The 15,168-nt window shown below is 44.4% G+C and overlaps 3 protein-coding genes across 3 annotated transcripts in view; 2 read left to right on the top strand and 1 right to left on the bottom strand.

The window, feature by feature from the left end:
- The window catches only part of TAP2 (transporter 2, ATP binding cassette subfamily B member), a 1,062,867-nt gene that overhangs the window by 122,285 nt on the left and 925,414 nt on the right, over positions 1 to 15,168 (bottom strand). The window lies entirely within an intron of this gene.
- Positions 1 to 15,168, top strand: part of LOC125428531 (zinc finger protein 708-like) — a 1,111,878-nt gene that overhangs the window by 340,026 nt on the left and 756,684 nt on the right. The gene's annotated exons all lie outside the window — the stretch shown is intronic.
- The window catches only part of LOC125428557 (zinc finger protein 420-like), a 37,036-nt gene continuing 23,529 nt past the window's right edge, over positions 1,662 to 15,168 (top strand). Inside the window, 3 exon segments of the mRNA XM_048488866.1 lie at positions 1,662 to 1,730; positions 5,779 to 6,247; positions 6,418 to 6,466. Coding sequence (XP_048344823.1) covers positions 1,681 to 1,730; positions 5,779 to 6,247; positions 6,418 to 6,466 — 568 coding nt within the window. The 5' untranslated portion in view covers positions 1,662 to 1,680.

The raw sequence follows: 15,168 nt of genomic DNA, 5'->3' as shown, positions 1-15,168 counted from the left end.
TCCTGCACTTACATTTACTGCAGTAGGAATCGGTTTTATTTAATTATAATTTCATAGCTGATATTTGTTATTGTAGATATGTTACAGTTTATATATACCCCCCCTTCTAGGTTTTCATGCAGAGCCCGAGAACTATGGCATTATACAAAATCCAAAAAGCAGATTGAAGGCACCCAAGTTACACAGCATTCCTAAAGTTACAGTTACCTGCAGCGTTGTGTGGAAAGGAATGTTCCCACACGGTCTGTTTCCCCACCCTTCCTTGTAAGTACACAGGATGGTGGTGGGGTGATCAGTAGCAGCGCTACTGAAATCCCTAGGGAGTTTGTTGTACATTTGATCATGAAGCATGTTGGGTGACCAAAGCCAGTCACTATTCTCCAAGCCCCACACCTGCCTCACTAGTGCCCTTTGTAGGGAGATTGTAAGCAGTTTTGAGGGTCTTTAAAGCTGGGGTCTGATTGAAAGCAGTTTGGCCTGAAATCCTGGCCAGAACCCCAGCACTAGGAAAGCACACAGCCCTAGTTGTCAGGGAATAAAGACACACACCAGAGAACAACTGTGGCATCGGGCATTCAGCCATGCGACGACAAGCCCTGCAGGGCGGGCACAGGGTCAGCAATAGAGTTTGAGCGCTGTAGAGCAGACCCAGGAAGTGTGTCAATTTTGATTCTGGGTGGCGCGTCATATGTCAAACAGAGCACTTTGGAGATCACTTTGGAGGCTGGACTATATAGCATTATAACCTGCCACGCCCCCCCCCCCCACACCTTCCTCAGGCATCATCCAGACCAGGGGTAGGGAGCCGCATGCGGCTCTTCTGCCCTTGCACTGCGGCTCCACGAGCTGAGCCGCGGGCCTCATCCTTACCCGCCCTGAAGGCAGCAGGGCAGGCACACCAACTGCCCACGGCCGGCTGGGCCGTGCCGCGGGCTTCCCCTCTCGCCTGCCCCTTTGGAGTGGGGCGGGCGCTTTCCTGGCGGCCAGCGAGGCCGAGCCGCTGGCCCCATCCTTGCCTGCCCTGCAGGCAGCAGGGCGGATGCATCCATGCGCTTCTCAGAATGAGCAGAGTAAAAGGTAAAAAAAACCCCAATATATACAGTGTTATCTTTATTTTAAATGTCAAAAATTATTTGCGGCTCCAAGTGTTTTCTTTTCCCGTGGAAAACGGGTCCAAATGGCTCTTTGAGTGTTAAAGGTTCCCTACCCCTGATCCAGACTCTCCATGAATTTCCCAGTCAAGATTCTATGCAATTCCCCAAACTCTTTGCAGAGCTGGTTAGATGCTTGTGACAGAAGAAGAAATGCCCTCTAAATGGAAACTTTGGTTATTTTCCAATCCCTATGTTTGTTTGTTTTTTTGTTTCAACGGTGTGTCCATTAAACCTTGCAATACCAATGTTAGATTTAGATTTTAGTTTTAAGCGTCAGCTATTTCAGTTTCTTTTTATTCAGGGAAGCTGTAAAAACTTTTAAGAATGACTTCCCTTTGATCAGAGTGAGGCTGCCTGGGGAAACTGGGGCAGCCTCGGGGGGGGGGGGGAACCCAGGAGGAGGTCCTTTTTGCCCTGTGCAAGGAGTCACTCTGAGGGTTAAAGGGAAGGAGTCCGAATTCCTAGAGTGGCATCAACAGAGAGGATCACCTGACTTGCCCAGTCTCTTCCGCCTCCATTTGTGCAGATGGGAGGGGAGAGGGAGGAGGCGGCGCTGGGAGAGTTGTTAGGAAGCAGGTAAGCGAGAAAAGCAGATTTCCTTTGCACAGCATCTCCTTTGTTTGAAGAGGGGGAGAGTCGGGGTGGTGGGGGGTGCATTTGGGGTGTTGCAAAAAGACCTGCAGGATCCACCCCTTCCAAACCCCCCAGGGAAGCAAGAATGTCAACGGAGCATCATGAAACCCGGGGGAGGGTTCGTATTGAATAGAATAGAATAGAATAGAATAGAATAGAATAGAATAGAATAGAATCTTTATTGGCCAAGTGTGATTGGACACACAAGGAATTTGTCTCCGGTGCATATGCTCTCAGTGTACCTAAAAGAAAAATACATTTGTCAAGAATCATAAGGTACAGCACTTAATGATTGTCATATAGGTCTAGTAAGCAATCAGGAAACAATCAATAGTAATAAAAACATAAAATGTAAAATCATAAAATAAAATGAAATGTCAGCACAGGCTATAGTCATACAGTCACAATTGGGAGGAGATGGGTAATAGGAATGATGAAAAAAGTAGTGCAGTAATTATATAATAAATATATAATAAATAGTTTGACATTATCGAGGGAATTATTTGTTTAACAGAGTGATGGCATTCGGGGAAAAACTGTTCTTATGTCTAGTTGCAGAGCCTTTTCCCAACTTCCCAACTTTTTCCCAACTTCTCTAGTTGCAGAGCCTTTTCCCAACTTGCTCCCTGGCAGCAGCTGCCTTTCTTCCTCTCCTTGCCCGGAGGCTGAGCTGGGCTCCCCCCCCCCCCCCCCGGGAATATCTGCTGCACTTCCTGCCCTTCTTTGCTCCTTCTGCCCCTTCAGCTGCTCCCTCCAAACTCCAGCAAAATCTCCTCTCTTTGTGCATTTTCCTCTGCCACGTTTCCCATCAACCTGCCTTTGTTGTGGGGCTGGGCTGTCCCTAAAGCCCTGCAGCCTTTTCTCCTTGCTGTTCTGAAAGAGGAAAGTTGAAGGGGGGGGGGGGAGGGTCTTCCTCTCCAATGTGCTGTGGTTCACACAAGGCGCTTTTTACTCCTGGCAGCAAATCTTCTTTGCTGTGGCTTCTGGCACACTTGGGTGTCCTTTGCTAACACAGCATTTTTCATTGCTTGAAATCTGCACCTGTGTAACCTCAGCTTGTGGTTTCTGTGGGGCAGTACTTGGAAGGAGTTGCAAAGAACCAAATTTAAACAAAACAGTTTACTTCTCTTTACAAATAACATTAAACATCAACATTTAACATTACAATTCAAGGTCCTGTTCAGGTTGCATTTCAAGTCCTTCTAGTTACAGTCGACTGCCAAGTCCAATTCTTCTTTGCAAGTGGGTTGGCTCCTGAAGACTCCAAGGGCTTGATGAACAGGATGCAGCATGATGAAGGTTTCCAGGAGAACTCTCACCCATTACAACCACAAAAAGAAACCCTTAACAAGGTGTTAAGGGCTTATAGAAATCAAGGTCCGAGTCTGGTAGCCTTGTCTTCTCCAAAGAGCTCTGCAGCCTTTCTGCTGCTCTGAGTCTCCACCCCCTTACTGGTTCAACCCATTCTGGGCATGGGGGTTACACCTGCTCTTGGAGTCACGGACCCCTGGGACAATCCAGTCGCTTTGTGATGGGTCCCCAAGTTCTCAGACAGACAGCCTTGGTTTTCTCAAATCAGCCACATGCACTGAAAGGTTTCTGCCATACTTTGTTGTGTTGGAGGCTAAAAATGTTGATTTCCAAGGGGGAACCAACAATAATTTGTCAGAAGTATCTCATTTCCTACTCCCCCGATACTTTTTTCTTTTCATGAAAGCCCCATTTCTTGCTCACTTCTCTCCTTCCAGGGCTGCCAACCTCTGGGGGTGAGGGGGGGGGGAGAGATTGCCAGGCATCACAATAGATCTCCCAGGTACAGAGTTCGGTTCTCCTTTAGGGTTTCCAGCTCCAAGTTGGAAAATCCCTGCAGATCTGGGGGTGCAGCAGCCGAGATGATGAGGTTTGGGAGGTGAAGCTTCATCCACCCTCTTGGAGGCTGACAAATGTGGTTCCGCTGGTGGAAATGGGAGCTTTGGAGGCTGTAGTCTCCTGCATTATTCCCCTCTGAGGTCCCTCCGTTCCTTTGGTAACCACATCTCCTTCCCAACCAACAGCCACCCTGTCTTCTACTTCCCCTCCCCCACCCTGGCAGCCTCTGCCTAGGAAAACTGTGGCCCAATTGTGTGGTGCCAGCCATTGGATGAGGCCTACATGCATCGTAGGACACCTTCAAGGACTTGTGTGGTGGCACATAACTTTTCCCTGTATCTCCCTCCGCATATTGCTGCTTTGGAAGATGGACAATCCATCCAGCTGAGGCCTATCTCCTCCACAAACCTTGGCCTTCTCAGATTCTGCCACAAATTCTCCAGTATTTCCTAACCTGGAGGTGTTTACTCCAGTCAATCCTGCGCCAAGGTGCCCTCCCTTAAAGGCCAAAATGGACCTGAAAAGGGTTCTGCTCCTCTCTGTTGCTTTTCCTGAAGCCTTGGAACACTCTGGTTGCCTAGCAGCAGCCACTAAGGGAATCCACTGTTTAAATATACGGTCATTCCTTTTACCATTTCTGAGTTTTTAAAAAAAACCCTCCCAATTTTTATTTTTATTTTAGAAAGCACATTTTTCTGTAAACCTTTGGGTCCTGCTTTTCTGGTTCCTTGAAAAATCTATCTTGCCTTTTCTTAGATCCAGTCTGTAGATTTAAGTATCCAAAGATTTGCCCAACTTTGCTATTAGTATTATGATTTATTTAGAGAATTCTGTGCTGCGTATCTAAGGAGGTGGCTTAAAAGGCAAAGTGTAATAAAAACACAAAGATTCATAGTTCTTAATAAAAATACTGCGTGCCCAAACAGACCATTAAAGCATAAATCCTTGAGCAGCTAATTATGAACCAAACCATACTACACTATGCAGATCAACAACACCTCAATGAAAGGTGGCCTTCAAAAGCCACATTTTTTTTCTGCACAGCTGGTGGAAAGTTATGTGTCTTTCTCTTTCAATGCTCCACTGGTTTCTGCAAAGAAACCCAGCTGCTGTTTGCTGGAACAAGAAAGGGCAAAAAAAAATGGAAACCTAGGGAGTCAATGCTACTTTATGCTTTGAGACCTTCTGCTGCTCTTTTGAATCTGCTCTTTGTCCTTATTTAATGTTTAAATATCTTTTATATGCCACTTCAGACCCAAGAGGCTTTCTATGATCTTCCCTTCTTCAATTTATATTCACAACAGCCCTATAAGGTGTGTCAGTCTGAGAGTGTGAGACTGGCCGGGTGGGGATTCTTAACTAGAGTCTTTATTTGTTAGCCATAGACCTTTCAAATTACATCATAAATCTACAGTTTAAGACACAATCCATTTTTAAACCAAATTATATACACGAATGGTAAAACATGACCTTAAGGAATTTACAAATTTTCAGAACTTGCATCTTATAATTTGTTCTTTAAACTATAACCTTTCTGTGTTCTAACTTGGGTAGAAAGAAATATAAATGTAGCTACCCTATGTGTGACTTCCTCAAAAACATCGGCCATCATGAAACACACATTATTCTCCTCAGTAACAGATAGTTTATCGAGAATATTTTAAAGATATATATTCCTAATATGATCATACATAGGACAGTGCAAAATATAGTGCTTTACATCCTCTATCTGGTTTGAGCCACAATCACAAATACGTTGTTCCTTAGGACCCTTGTTGAATCTACCATAGAGATAGTTTGAATCTGTCCTTTGTCCTTATTGTGGAACTTGCCCAAGGTCACCTTGCTAGCTTTCATGGCAGGGTGGGGATTCAAACCTGCTCTCCCAGATAAGATCCGACATTGTAACCACTATACTATTTGGTCCCTCCTGCTACCTATTCACTCATTTCAGTGTTTATCGATTGTAGCAACATAAAGCAGAAGTCCAGAAGACAAAAACCCTTGATTTTAATATGGTCTCTCATGAATCACAGGTCTTTTTTGGACGCAGGAGCCATATTGTATATGTATGTTTGTGAATTTATAAAATCTCAGTCCCAAAATCAGTTTTGCTTTGCAGGTCACAGATCCGGAACTTGCCTGTACAGAAGAACCTGGCAGAGGAAGGGAGGATGAGGAGAGAGCTAGACTCAGCAGTCTTTGAATCAAGAGAAGGCCTCGATGCCTCCGAGGCTGGGAGCAGAAGAGAACTGTGGGAAGTAGCCATGAAGAAGAACCCGGAAGACAACGAGGTCCTCCCTTTAGATGTGCAATGCAAGCAATTCAGGCACTTCCGCTACCAGGAAGCCGAGGGCCCACGAAAAGTTTGCAGTCAACTCCACCATCTTTGTCGCCAGTGGCTGAAGCCAGAAAGACACAGCAAGAAGGAGATGCTGGACCTGGTGATTCTGGAGCAGTTCCTGGTCCTCCTGCCTCCAGAGATGGAGAACTGGGTCAGGGAATGCGGGCCGGAGTCCAGTTCCCAGGCAGTGGCCCTGGCAGAAGGTTTCCTCTTGAGCCAGGAAGTGGACAAGAATCAGGACCAGCAAGTGAGAGGCATTAATCTGTGAACTATGACAGGGAGGGGGGTCAATGGATACGATCAAGGATCCCCTTGAAATCTCCAAGGATTACTCCCACTTTTTGAACCCAAGCTAGCCTGTTTCCTGTTCCTTTTCTCATCAGCCTCCCCTTTCTCGCATCCCCACTTCTGTTTCAGGTGCAGGGAAGGATCGCCCAAGAGGGTTACCACAGAATAGCTTCTCCAGGTAAGATCGAAAGGGGTGTTGCTTCCAGTGCATTTCCTCCTTGAGAGTAGGTGGGCTGCAGTTTAGAAATTTCATCTTAGGAAGCAAAAACGTGGAGTAAAAACCAGCCTCGGGCAACTTTTACCAGTTACCAACTTTTACCAGTCAGAGCCATTCCCTATATAATCCAACCTCCATCATGCACCTGGTAATTGGTGTGAACTTTGATGACAGATAGCTAAACTGACATAAACCAGATTGTTCTTTGTTCTTTGTCCAAAAGGAATTAAGCCAGTTGGGATGTGGAATGGAACTGAATACCTGCATTGTAATGTAATCTTGAGAACCAGTGTGGCGTAGTGGTTAAGAGAGGTGGACTCCAATCTGGAGAGCCAGGTTCGATTCCCCACTCCTCCACATGAAGCCTGCTGGGTGACCTTGGGCCAGTCACAGTTCTGTCAGAACACTCTCAGCTCACATAGAAGCAGCTAATGGCAAACCACCTCTGGACATCTCTTCCCACGAAAACCCTATGGGGTCACCTTGAGTCAACTGTGACTTGATAGCCCTTTGCACTACCAACAACACTATTTTCATTGATACTCTGCCTTTTTAACTGGGACTCAAGACAGAATATATCTATGATAAAAAAGAAACTTTGCGCAATCAGTAAGCAGATCAGATTAGGATGTCGGGCAACCACCTGATTACAAGGTAGGAAAAAAGTAATGATTAGGTTCAGAATATGAGAATTCAACGGTGAAGATTCCTAGTAAGTCATATAATATCATTGAGCTTAGATTGTAGAACAAGTAGAAAATCCAGAAGAAGCCATACAGATACAATAAAGGTAATGTGTCACTGGGATTTGATATTTGAGTTTCTGTCATAGGTTCACAACTGCCTATTCTTTGCACCAGAGTTCTTCCTTCTAACCTCTCTGAATTCTTTATCACTGAACAAACAGACCATACTTTTGTAGACAATAACCGTATTCAGACTGGATTTGACTGAAGTGTGGAAGAATTTAAAAATCTGAAATCAGGATGCAAGGATAATTGTGATCCTGAGCCAAGACAGGAAGAATCTTATTTTCCCCATAGAACTGAATTGCTAAGTACTCAGAAAGTACAGGATGCCTTCCACTTACTTTCGCATCCTTCCAGGTGGTGCCCTACAATCCTTCCCATCTCTCTGGGGCAGAGAGAAAGCAGATTCTGTGCAGCCTGATCAGGTAAGTTTGCCACTCTGGCTCTTGCCCCTGGGTGCCTCTCATCACCTCCCTGGGCCGAGTGAATCCCCCTCTCTCCTTTCCCCCAGCTGCTGTCTGTTCTGCTCACTGGATAGAAAATGAAAATGTGTCATGGTGGTTCAGAAAGTTTATTATATTCTATTTGGATTGGTGTTAGAAGAGGAATGTTTCTTACATTATCTGTGGTGGTTTCCGCACAGGCAAAATAAGCCGATCGACAAACGCTCAAAGCAGCGTTTGTGGCGGTCCATTCGCATGCCCATCGGCGGAGCGCAGATGCTATGGCGATGCCAAAACGCTTGCACAGCTATGAAGCGACGTAATCAAAAGTAGCTAAACAAGCAAGTTTTACAAACAACGGCGCTCCACAGGCGCATTCGTGCAAAGCGTCAGGCTGCAATCGATGGCGGAAACCCCGCCCAAGGGCATCCAGCACTGGCGGCAGCCATGTTTGGTAGGGCGAACAAGCGCAAACGAAATAATACAAAGCAGCATCCCAGCGACGCTCCCATGCGAATCGCAGCAGCTTAACGTCACTGCGTAATTCCGATAACATCGTTGCCCAAGCGAACGCTCCGTCGCTGCTGCGTAGCACATAACACCGATGTCCCAGCGCTGTAATTGACTGTGTGGAAACCGCCTCTGAAAAGAGAGAAGTATTGATTTGTTTCTCTTTTCAGGGTCTGGTGACCTTTGAGGAGGTGTGTGTCCATTTCTCTGAGGAGGAGTGGGCTCTGCTGGATCTGGATCAAAGAAAACTTCACAAGGAAGTCTTGGAGGACAATTGGCAGAATGTGGCTTCTCTGGGTAAGGATCTCATTTCCCTTGATTCACAGTTAATAAAGACTGAAGCCCTTCCCTCTAAAAAGGACCCGAGCCCTGATATGGATGGGCCAGGCTAGCCTGATCTCTTCAGTTCTCAGAAGCTAAGCTGGGTTAGTCCAGGTTGGTACTTGAGTGGAAGACCACAAAGGAATTCCAGGGACACTGTGCAAGGTAAAGCAATGGCAAACCACGTCTGTCCCTCTCTGGCCTTGAAAGTCCTATGACGCTGGTAGGGCTTTTCCAGTGGAGACCCTCAATAGCAGAATGTAGAAGGTCCAAAGCCAGGCAAGGAAGGAGATACCGCCTAATTACTGGACTCTGTTAGTGTTAATGTGTATCTTAAAATATTGGTTTGTAAGCAAAAAAGAACATGGTAGAGGAGGCAGGCCCACCCCTGAGGATTGAGCAAACGTCGTGTTCTTCAATGGGAACAGAATCCTGAGTGCAGGAAAAATCATTTGAAAGCAGGGCAGGAGGAGGATTTTCCTCCGTAACAGTTTATGGGATGTCTGTGAGACCTCATCTTCAGCCTTTCAGAGAAAACTTGAAAACGAGCATTTTTAAAAAGACAATAACAGTATTTGTACATGGACTTCAACATGCATTTTACCAAGTTCAGAAGACATTTTCTTGCCCTAAGAACATTACAACTCCCGAGAGGATCAGGGTGGGACGAAGGGGGAAGAACTGGGGTCCTTCTGGGGGTCTTCATTCTGTTAACACCAGTGTATGCTTAGGCATGATTCACAAATTCAATAAAATGAGGGGGGAAGAGATCTGAAGAAAAAACCAAGAAAAACGAGATTTTTGTAGGTGAAGTTTTGGCTCTCTGGCACAGTAAGCGTCACTGGCTGAATTCTAGCCTGCTGGACTTACCGTATATACTCATGTATAAGTCGATTTTTTCAGCACATTTTTAATGCTGAAAAAGCTCCCCTCGACTTATATCTTGCATTGGTCAATACAAAATTTTTGTGTGTGTTTTTTTTAGCACACTTTGCCATTGGCCAGCAGGGGGCGCAGTTTTTTATGCTAGCGACACCAAATTTTACCAGGAGCCACCCTCAAGAGAGGAACACTCCCTGATGATACCAGCCAAGTTTGGTAAAGTTTGGTTCAGGGGGTCCAAAGTTATGGACTCCCAAAGGAAGTGCCCCCATTCCCCATTGTTTTCAATGGGAGCTATTAGTAGATGGGGGTACCCTTTTGAGGGTCCATAACTGTGGACCCTCTAAACCAAACTTCACCAAACCTGGCTGGTCTCATCCAAGAGAGGGAATCTCTATATAATTCCAATAACCAGGTTTGGTGAAGTTTGGGTCCCGGGGGATCCAAAGTTATTGATCCCCAAAAGGGCGCCCCATCCCCCATTGTTTACAATGGGAAGCTAATAAGTAGATTTTCCATTTCTGATAATATCCCTCTTAAAATCTAAGTTGGAGTTACATTTGGACATTACAGATGATGATTAGGAATCCAGTTTTGAAGAGATTTTAACTCTTGTGTTTTAGCTTGGTTGCTGAGGATTGAGCTAAGGTTTTTGTACTTTTAAAGTTATTGTTGATACCATATTGTTCTTGTTGACGCTCTTTTCCACTTACAGTTTACTGTTTTTCTTTGAAATAAATATTCAAAAACATTTAACCTACTGATGCCTCAATTGATGTAATTTTATTGGTATCTATTTTTATTTTTGAAATTTACCAGCAGCTGCTGCATTTCCCACCCTCGACTTATACGCGAGTCAATAAGTTTTCCCAGCTTTTTGTGGTAAAATTAGGTGCCTCGACTTATATGCGGGTCGACTTATACACGAGTATATACGGTACCTTGAATTCATTTGGACTGGTGCTTTTTCCCTGCTCTGGCTGGAAGAGAAGAGGAGACAGGGCTTTTTCCATGTTGAGTGTTTTAAAAAGTCTTAATTCCAGAATTCCAGAAAAAGTCTAAATGCAGAATTCAGATGACAAAAAAATTCAGATTGTAGTGGGAGTTTTTTGTTGTCTTTTCTTATCTTGAAAGGTTTGTGGGGTCTCTGAAAGGAGAAGAGCCTCTAGACAGGGAGTTTTTCTTGTAGCTGTTTAGATGTTGTCATGTTGGGTTGTGGGATCCTTCTTGCCTTGGCTGAGGGCCACAAAACATTATCCTGGTGCTTTTGTCTAGGCTAGGCCTTTCCCTTCCCTATACTGAATTTCCCTGCTCACTATTCCTCCACTTTGAGGCGCTCTCTGTATCAGCTGCTTTGATACTACTCAATCCAAGCAGAATCACCCTCCTCTCCTTTTGGGTGTATAATTCAGGAGTTTAAAATATTTGGTTCCTCCTTTTTGTCCATTATTTGTAGTTGAGGTTTAGTTATCCTGGTTAAAAAATCTGAATATTTCTTAGAGTTGGAATGTCTGGCAGTAACTGGTCTGCTTGTTTCTTTTATAGAAGGACTTCGGGTTCACAATCCTGGTTCCACATCCCCATTGGAAGAAGCTGGAGATCCACTTGAACAGGACCCAGAAGAAAGGAAGAGATCAGCAGGTATCTGCTTATTTGTGTAGAACTACAATGTTTCCAAGGCTGAACTTTATCACCAGGAGGACAGAGGGGTTTCTCCAAAGGGGACATCCAGGAAAGCTTTCTCAAACGTATGAGAGCTTAAAATGGGGAGCAAAACGTTGGCCTTTTTGTGCGTAAGTCTGGTGGAAATATTTATACTATTTTCAACTTTTATACACACTGGTTTATTAACACATTGCCTTTCCACACTAATTAATATGCAGACCACCTCAAACTGGACCAAAAATCAAAACATTAGTATAAAGTCCTAAATACTGCCTAAAAGCATTGTCGAAGGCTTTGACAGCTGGAATCACTGGGATGTTGTGGTGTATGGCCATGTTCCAGTAGTATTTTCTCCTGAGAAAATTGAGGAAATACTACTGGAACATGGCCATACAACCTGAAGAAAACCCATAACATCCTACTGCCCAAAAGGATCAATTATTAAAAGCCAGAGTCACAACAAAAGTGTAAAATATGAGCTGCCTCAAAAATCCCCTGAGAACACTCATTGGGTTACACAGAGACGAAAGAACAGCTGAATAGGTCAATCCCAAGGGTAAAGCCTGATTGGAAAGATCTGTTTTGGCCTGGTTTCAAACAGATAGGAAGGTAAGCTTCAAGGGGATATATTCCTCAGATGAGGAGTCCCCACTTGAAAGGCCCAGTCTCTAGTCACCCCCTTCCTCACCTCTGCTGACAGGGCCAGAAACTGTGCTCCAGACTCCCTCTGCAGGAAATTCAATCAGACCTCCATTCGCATTCAAGGAGAGATTGGCCAGATAACCTTCTAGCCCAGCCTCCCATTTCAAACTGGCGTCCCTAGCAAGAGGAGTTATCCTAAATTCAAAGAATACTGCCTCCGAACATAGAGGTTCCATGGGGCTACCTTGTCTCTCACAGAACTACCCTCCAAGGAAGCATCAGCAGCTGGTTGATACAGGGCAAACTTTTTCTCCCCTTCATGTAATTCCAATCCTATTGTTGTCAAAAGCAGTTAATGGCCTTCATTGCTTGATTTCTGTTTTGTTTGAAGGTCTTACCAGTCTTCTCTTTTTATTCCAGAGGATAATAGTCTACAGAACAAGTCCATGAGAGAACCCCAACACCTCCTATTTGATGAAAAAGAGCAGAAAAGCGCAGAGATAAAATGGTTGAGGAGGAATGAATGCTGTGTTTCTCATGGTGCTGAATCCCAGATACTTGATACACCAGGAAAAATTAACATAAATGAAATGCTAGATAAGTGCTTCCAATGTAGAACAAGCTTTGTTTTGAAGGGGGACATTCGCGAGCATTTACTCCACAAAGGGGAGGCACATAAATGCCTGGCATGTGGAAAGAGCTTTGCTAAGACTTGCATCCATGATGCTCATCAACAAATCCACACTGGTGAGAAAATGTACAGCTGCTTGGAGAGTGGAGAAAGCTTTGCTCAAAGTTCAGCACTTTTTAGCCATCAGCGTATTGACACTCGAGAGAAAACATATAAATTCACAGAGTGCGTAGAAAGCTTTACTCACCATTCCAATCTTCATACTCATCAACAAATCCAAAGTCAGGAGAGTCCATATATAGGCTTGGAGGGTGCAATGGATTGTGCTCAGAGTTCAGAGTTTATTATCCATCAACAAAACCAGGCTGCGGAGAAACCACACAAGTTCTTGGGGTGCGAAAAAAGCTTTGCTCAGCGGTCTGATCTTACTGAACTCACTGGGGAGGAATCGTATAAATGCTTGGAGTATACTGAAGAGAAAATATATAAATGTTTGGAGTGTGAAAAGAGCTTTGCTCAAAATTCACATCTTACTCAACATCAACAAATCCACTTTGGGGCGAAACCATATAAATGTTTGAAGTGTGGAAAGAGCTTTGCTCGCATTTCACATCTTACCCAACATCAACAAATCCATACTGTGGAGATACCATCTAAAATTTTTGATTGTAGAAATAGCTTTGTTCAGAATTCAAATCTCACTATCTATCAACAAATCCACACTGGGGAGAAACCATATAAATGCTTGGAGTGTGGAATGAGTTTTGTTGTGAGGTCCCAACTTACTAAACATCAGCAAATCCACACAGGGGAGAAACAATATAAATGCTTGGAGTGTGGAAAGAGCTTTGCTCAGACTTCATATCTTACTGTCCACCAACGAATCCACACTGGGAAGAAACCATTTAAATGCTTGGAATGTGCAAAGACCTTTGCTCAAAAGACACATCTTAATTACCATCAACGAATCCACACCAGGGAGAAACCGTACAAATGCCTAGAGTGTGGAAAGAGCTTTGCTCGGAGGGCAAGTTTAGCTGTTCACCAAAGCATACACACTGGGGAGAAACTATATAAATGCTTGGAGTGTGGAAAGAGCTTTGCTCAGAATTCGGATCTTACTAACCATCAACGAATGCACACTGGGGAGAAACCATATAAATACCTGGAATGCGGAACGGTCTTTGCTCAAAAGGAACATTTTGGTGCCCATCAACAAATCCACACTGGGGAGAAACTGTATAGATGCTTAGAGTGTGGAAAGAGCTTTGCTTGGAATTCAGGTCTTACTAGCCATCAACGAATGCACACTGGGGAGAAACCATACAAATGTTTGGAGTGTGGAGTGAGCTTTGCTCACAGAGCACATCTTACTCGACATCAACAAATCCATACTGGGAAGAAACCATATACATGCTTGGAGTGTGGAAAGAGCTTTTTTCAGAATTCAAATCTCACTATCCATCAACGAAGGCACAGGGCGGAGAAGCCATTTAAATGCTTGGAGTGTGGAAAAAGCTTTGTTGTAAGCTCTCATCTTACAAAACATCAACGAATCCACACTGGGGAGAAGCCATTTAAATGCTCGGAGTGAGGAAAGAGCTTTACTCACAGTTCAGCATAGTGACGTAGGTATAGATTTTTTATGGGGTGGATTCGTGGGGCTGGGCCACTCCTCCCCAAGCCCAGTTCTGCATATTTCTCTATTTTTATCTCATTTATATTGTCTATATTTCCTCGGAATTCAGACCTTACTGTCCACTGACGAATCCACACTGGGGGGGGGGGGGGACCATTTAAATGCTTGAAATGTGCAGAGAGCTTTGCTCAAAAGGCACATCCTAGTGCCCATCAACAAATCTGCACTGGGGAGAAATAGTATAAATATTTAGATTGTGGGAAGAGCTTTGCTCGGAATTTAGATCTTACTAACCATCAATCCACACTGGGGAGAAACCATATAAATGCCTGGAATGTAGGAAGAACTGTCCTCAAAAGTCAAATATTTCCAGGTTTGCAGGATGTTAAGAGTCAAGCCCATCCTTTCCAAGTATCACCACTGAGTGTTTCTGTGCTAAATCAGTCTTGTATTCTACATGTTTGAACTAATCTTTTTTAATTCATGTTCAATTCTCAGCTACAATATTTGGAATAAAGTTTACAGGCAATTTGAATTATTTGTCCTACCCTTTAATACATGTTAACGAGGGCAATCATGTGTCCCAGACTGTTCGGTTTAGTAGATTACTTTGTTGAGGACTAGGTTCTCTGCTTTGCTTCCCCCACTGGCCAGATTTAGTGATGGTTTCTACCAATTGAATGAGCAGTTCTGCCTTATTCCAAAACAGGAGCAGCTATATCAAGTTAACTAACTAATGTCAACCATGCTGGTAGGAAGGTTAGGCTGAGGATTAGTAGCCCAGGGTGAGCCAGCAGGTAAAGGCCCCTTCAGCAACCTGCAGCTCTCCAGATGTTCATGGACTATAATTCCCATCAGCCCCATCCAGCATGGCCAATCTCTCAGCCCCACCTACCTCACAAGCTGTCTGTTATGGAGAGAGGAAGGGAAAGGAGCATGTAAACCACCTTGAGTCTCAGGAGGGAAAGGTGGGGTGTAAAACCCAACTGTAAAACCCAACTGTTCTTGTTCCTCCTTTGGTCCCTCCCCAAACCACAACAAACCTGTAGGCTCCAACTCTAAACATCCAGGGATTTCCCACACTGGAGTTTACGCCCCTTTTCTCACTCATAGTTCTCATGGTGGCGAACCTTTGGCACTCCAGATGTTATGGACTACAATTCCCATCAGCCCCTTCCAAC

This window comes from Sphaerodactylus townsendi, linkage group LG03 (assembly GCF_021028975.2).
Source record: "Sphaerodactylus townsendi isolate TG3544 linkage group LG03, MPM_Stown_v2.3, whole genome shotgun sequence".
NCBI lineage: Eukaryota > Metazoa > Chordata > Lepidosauria > Squamata > Sphaerodactylidae > Sphaerodactylus > Sphaerodactylus townsendi.
The sequence above is the reverse complement of the archived record's forward strand: the minus strand, read 5'-3'. Positions and strand labels throughout refer to the sequence as shown.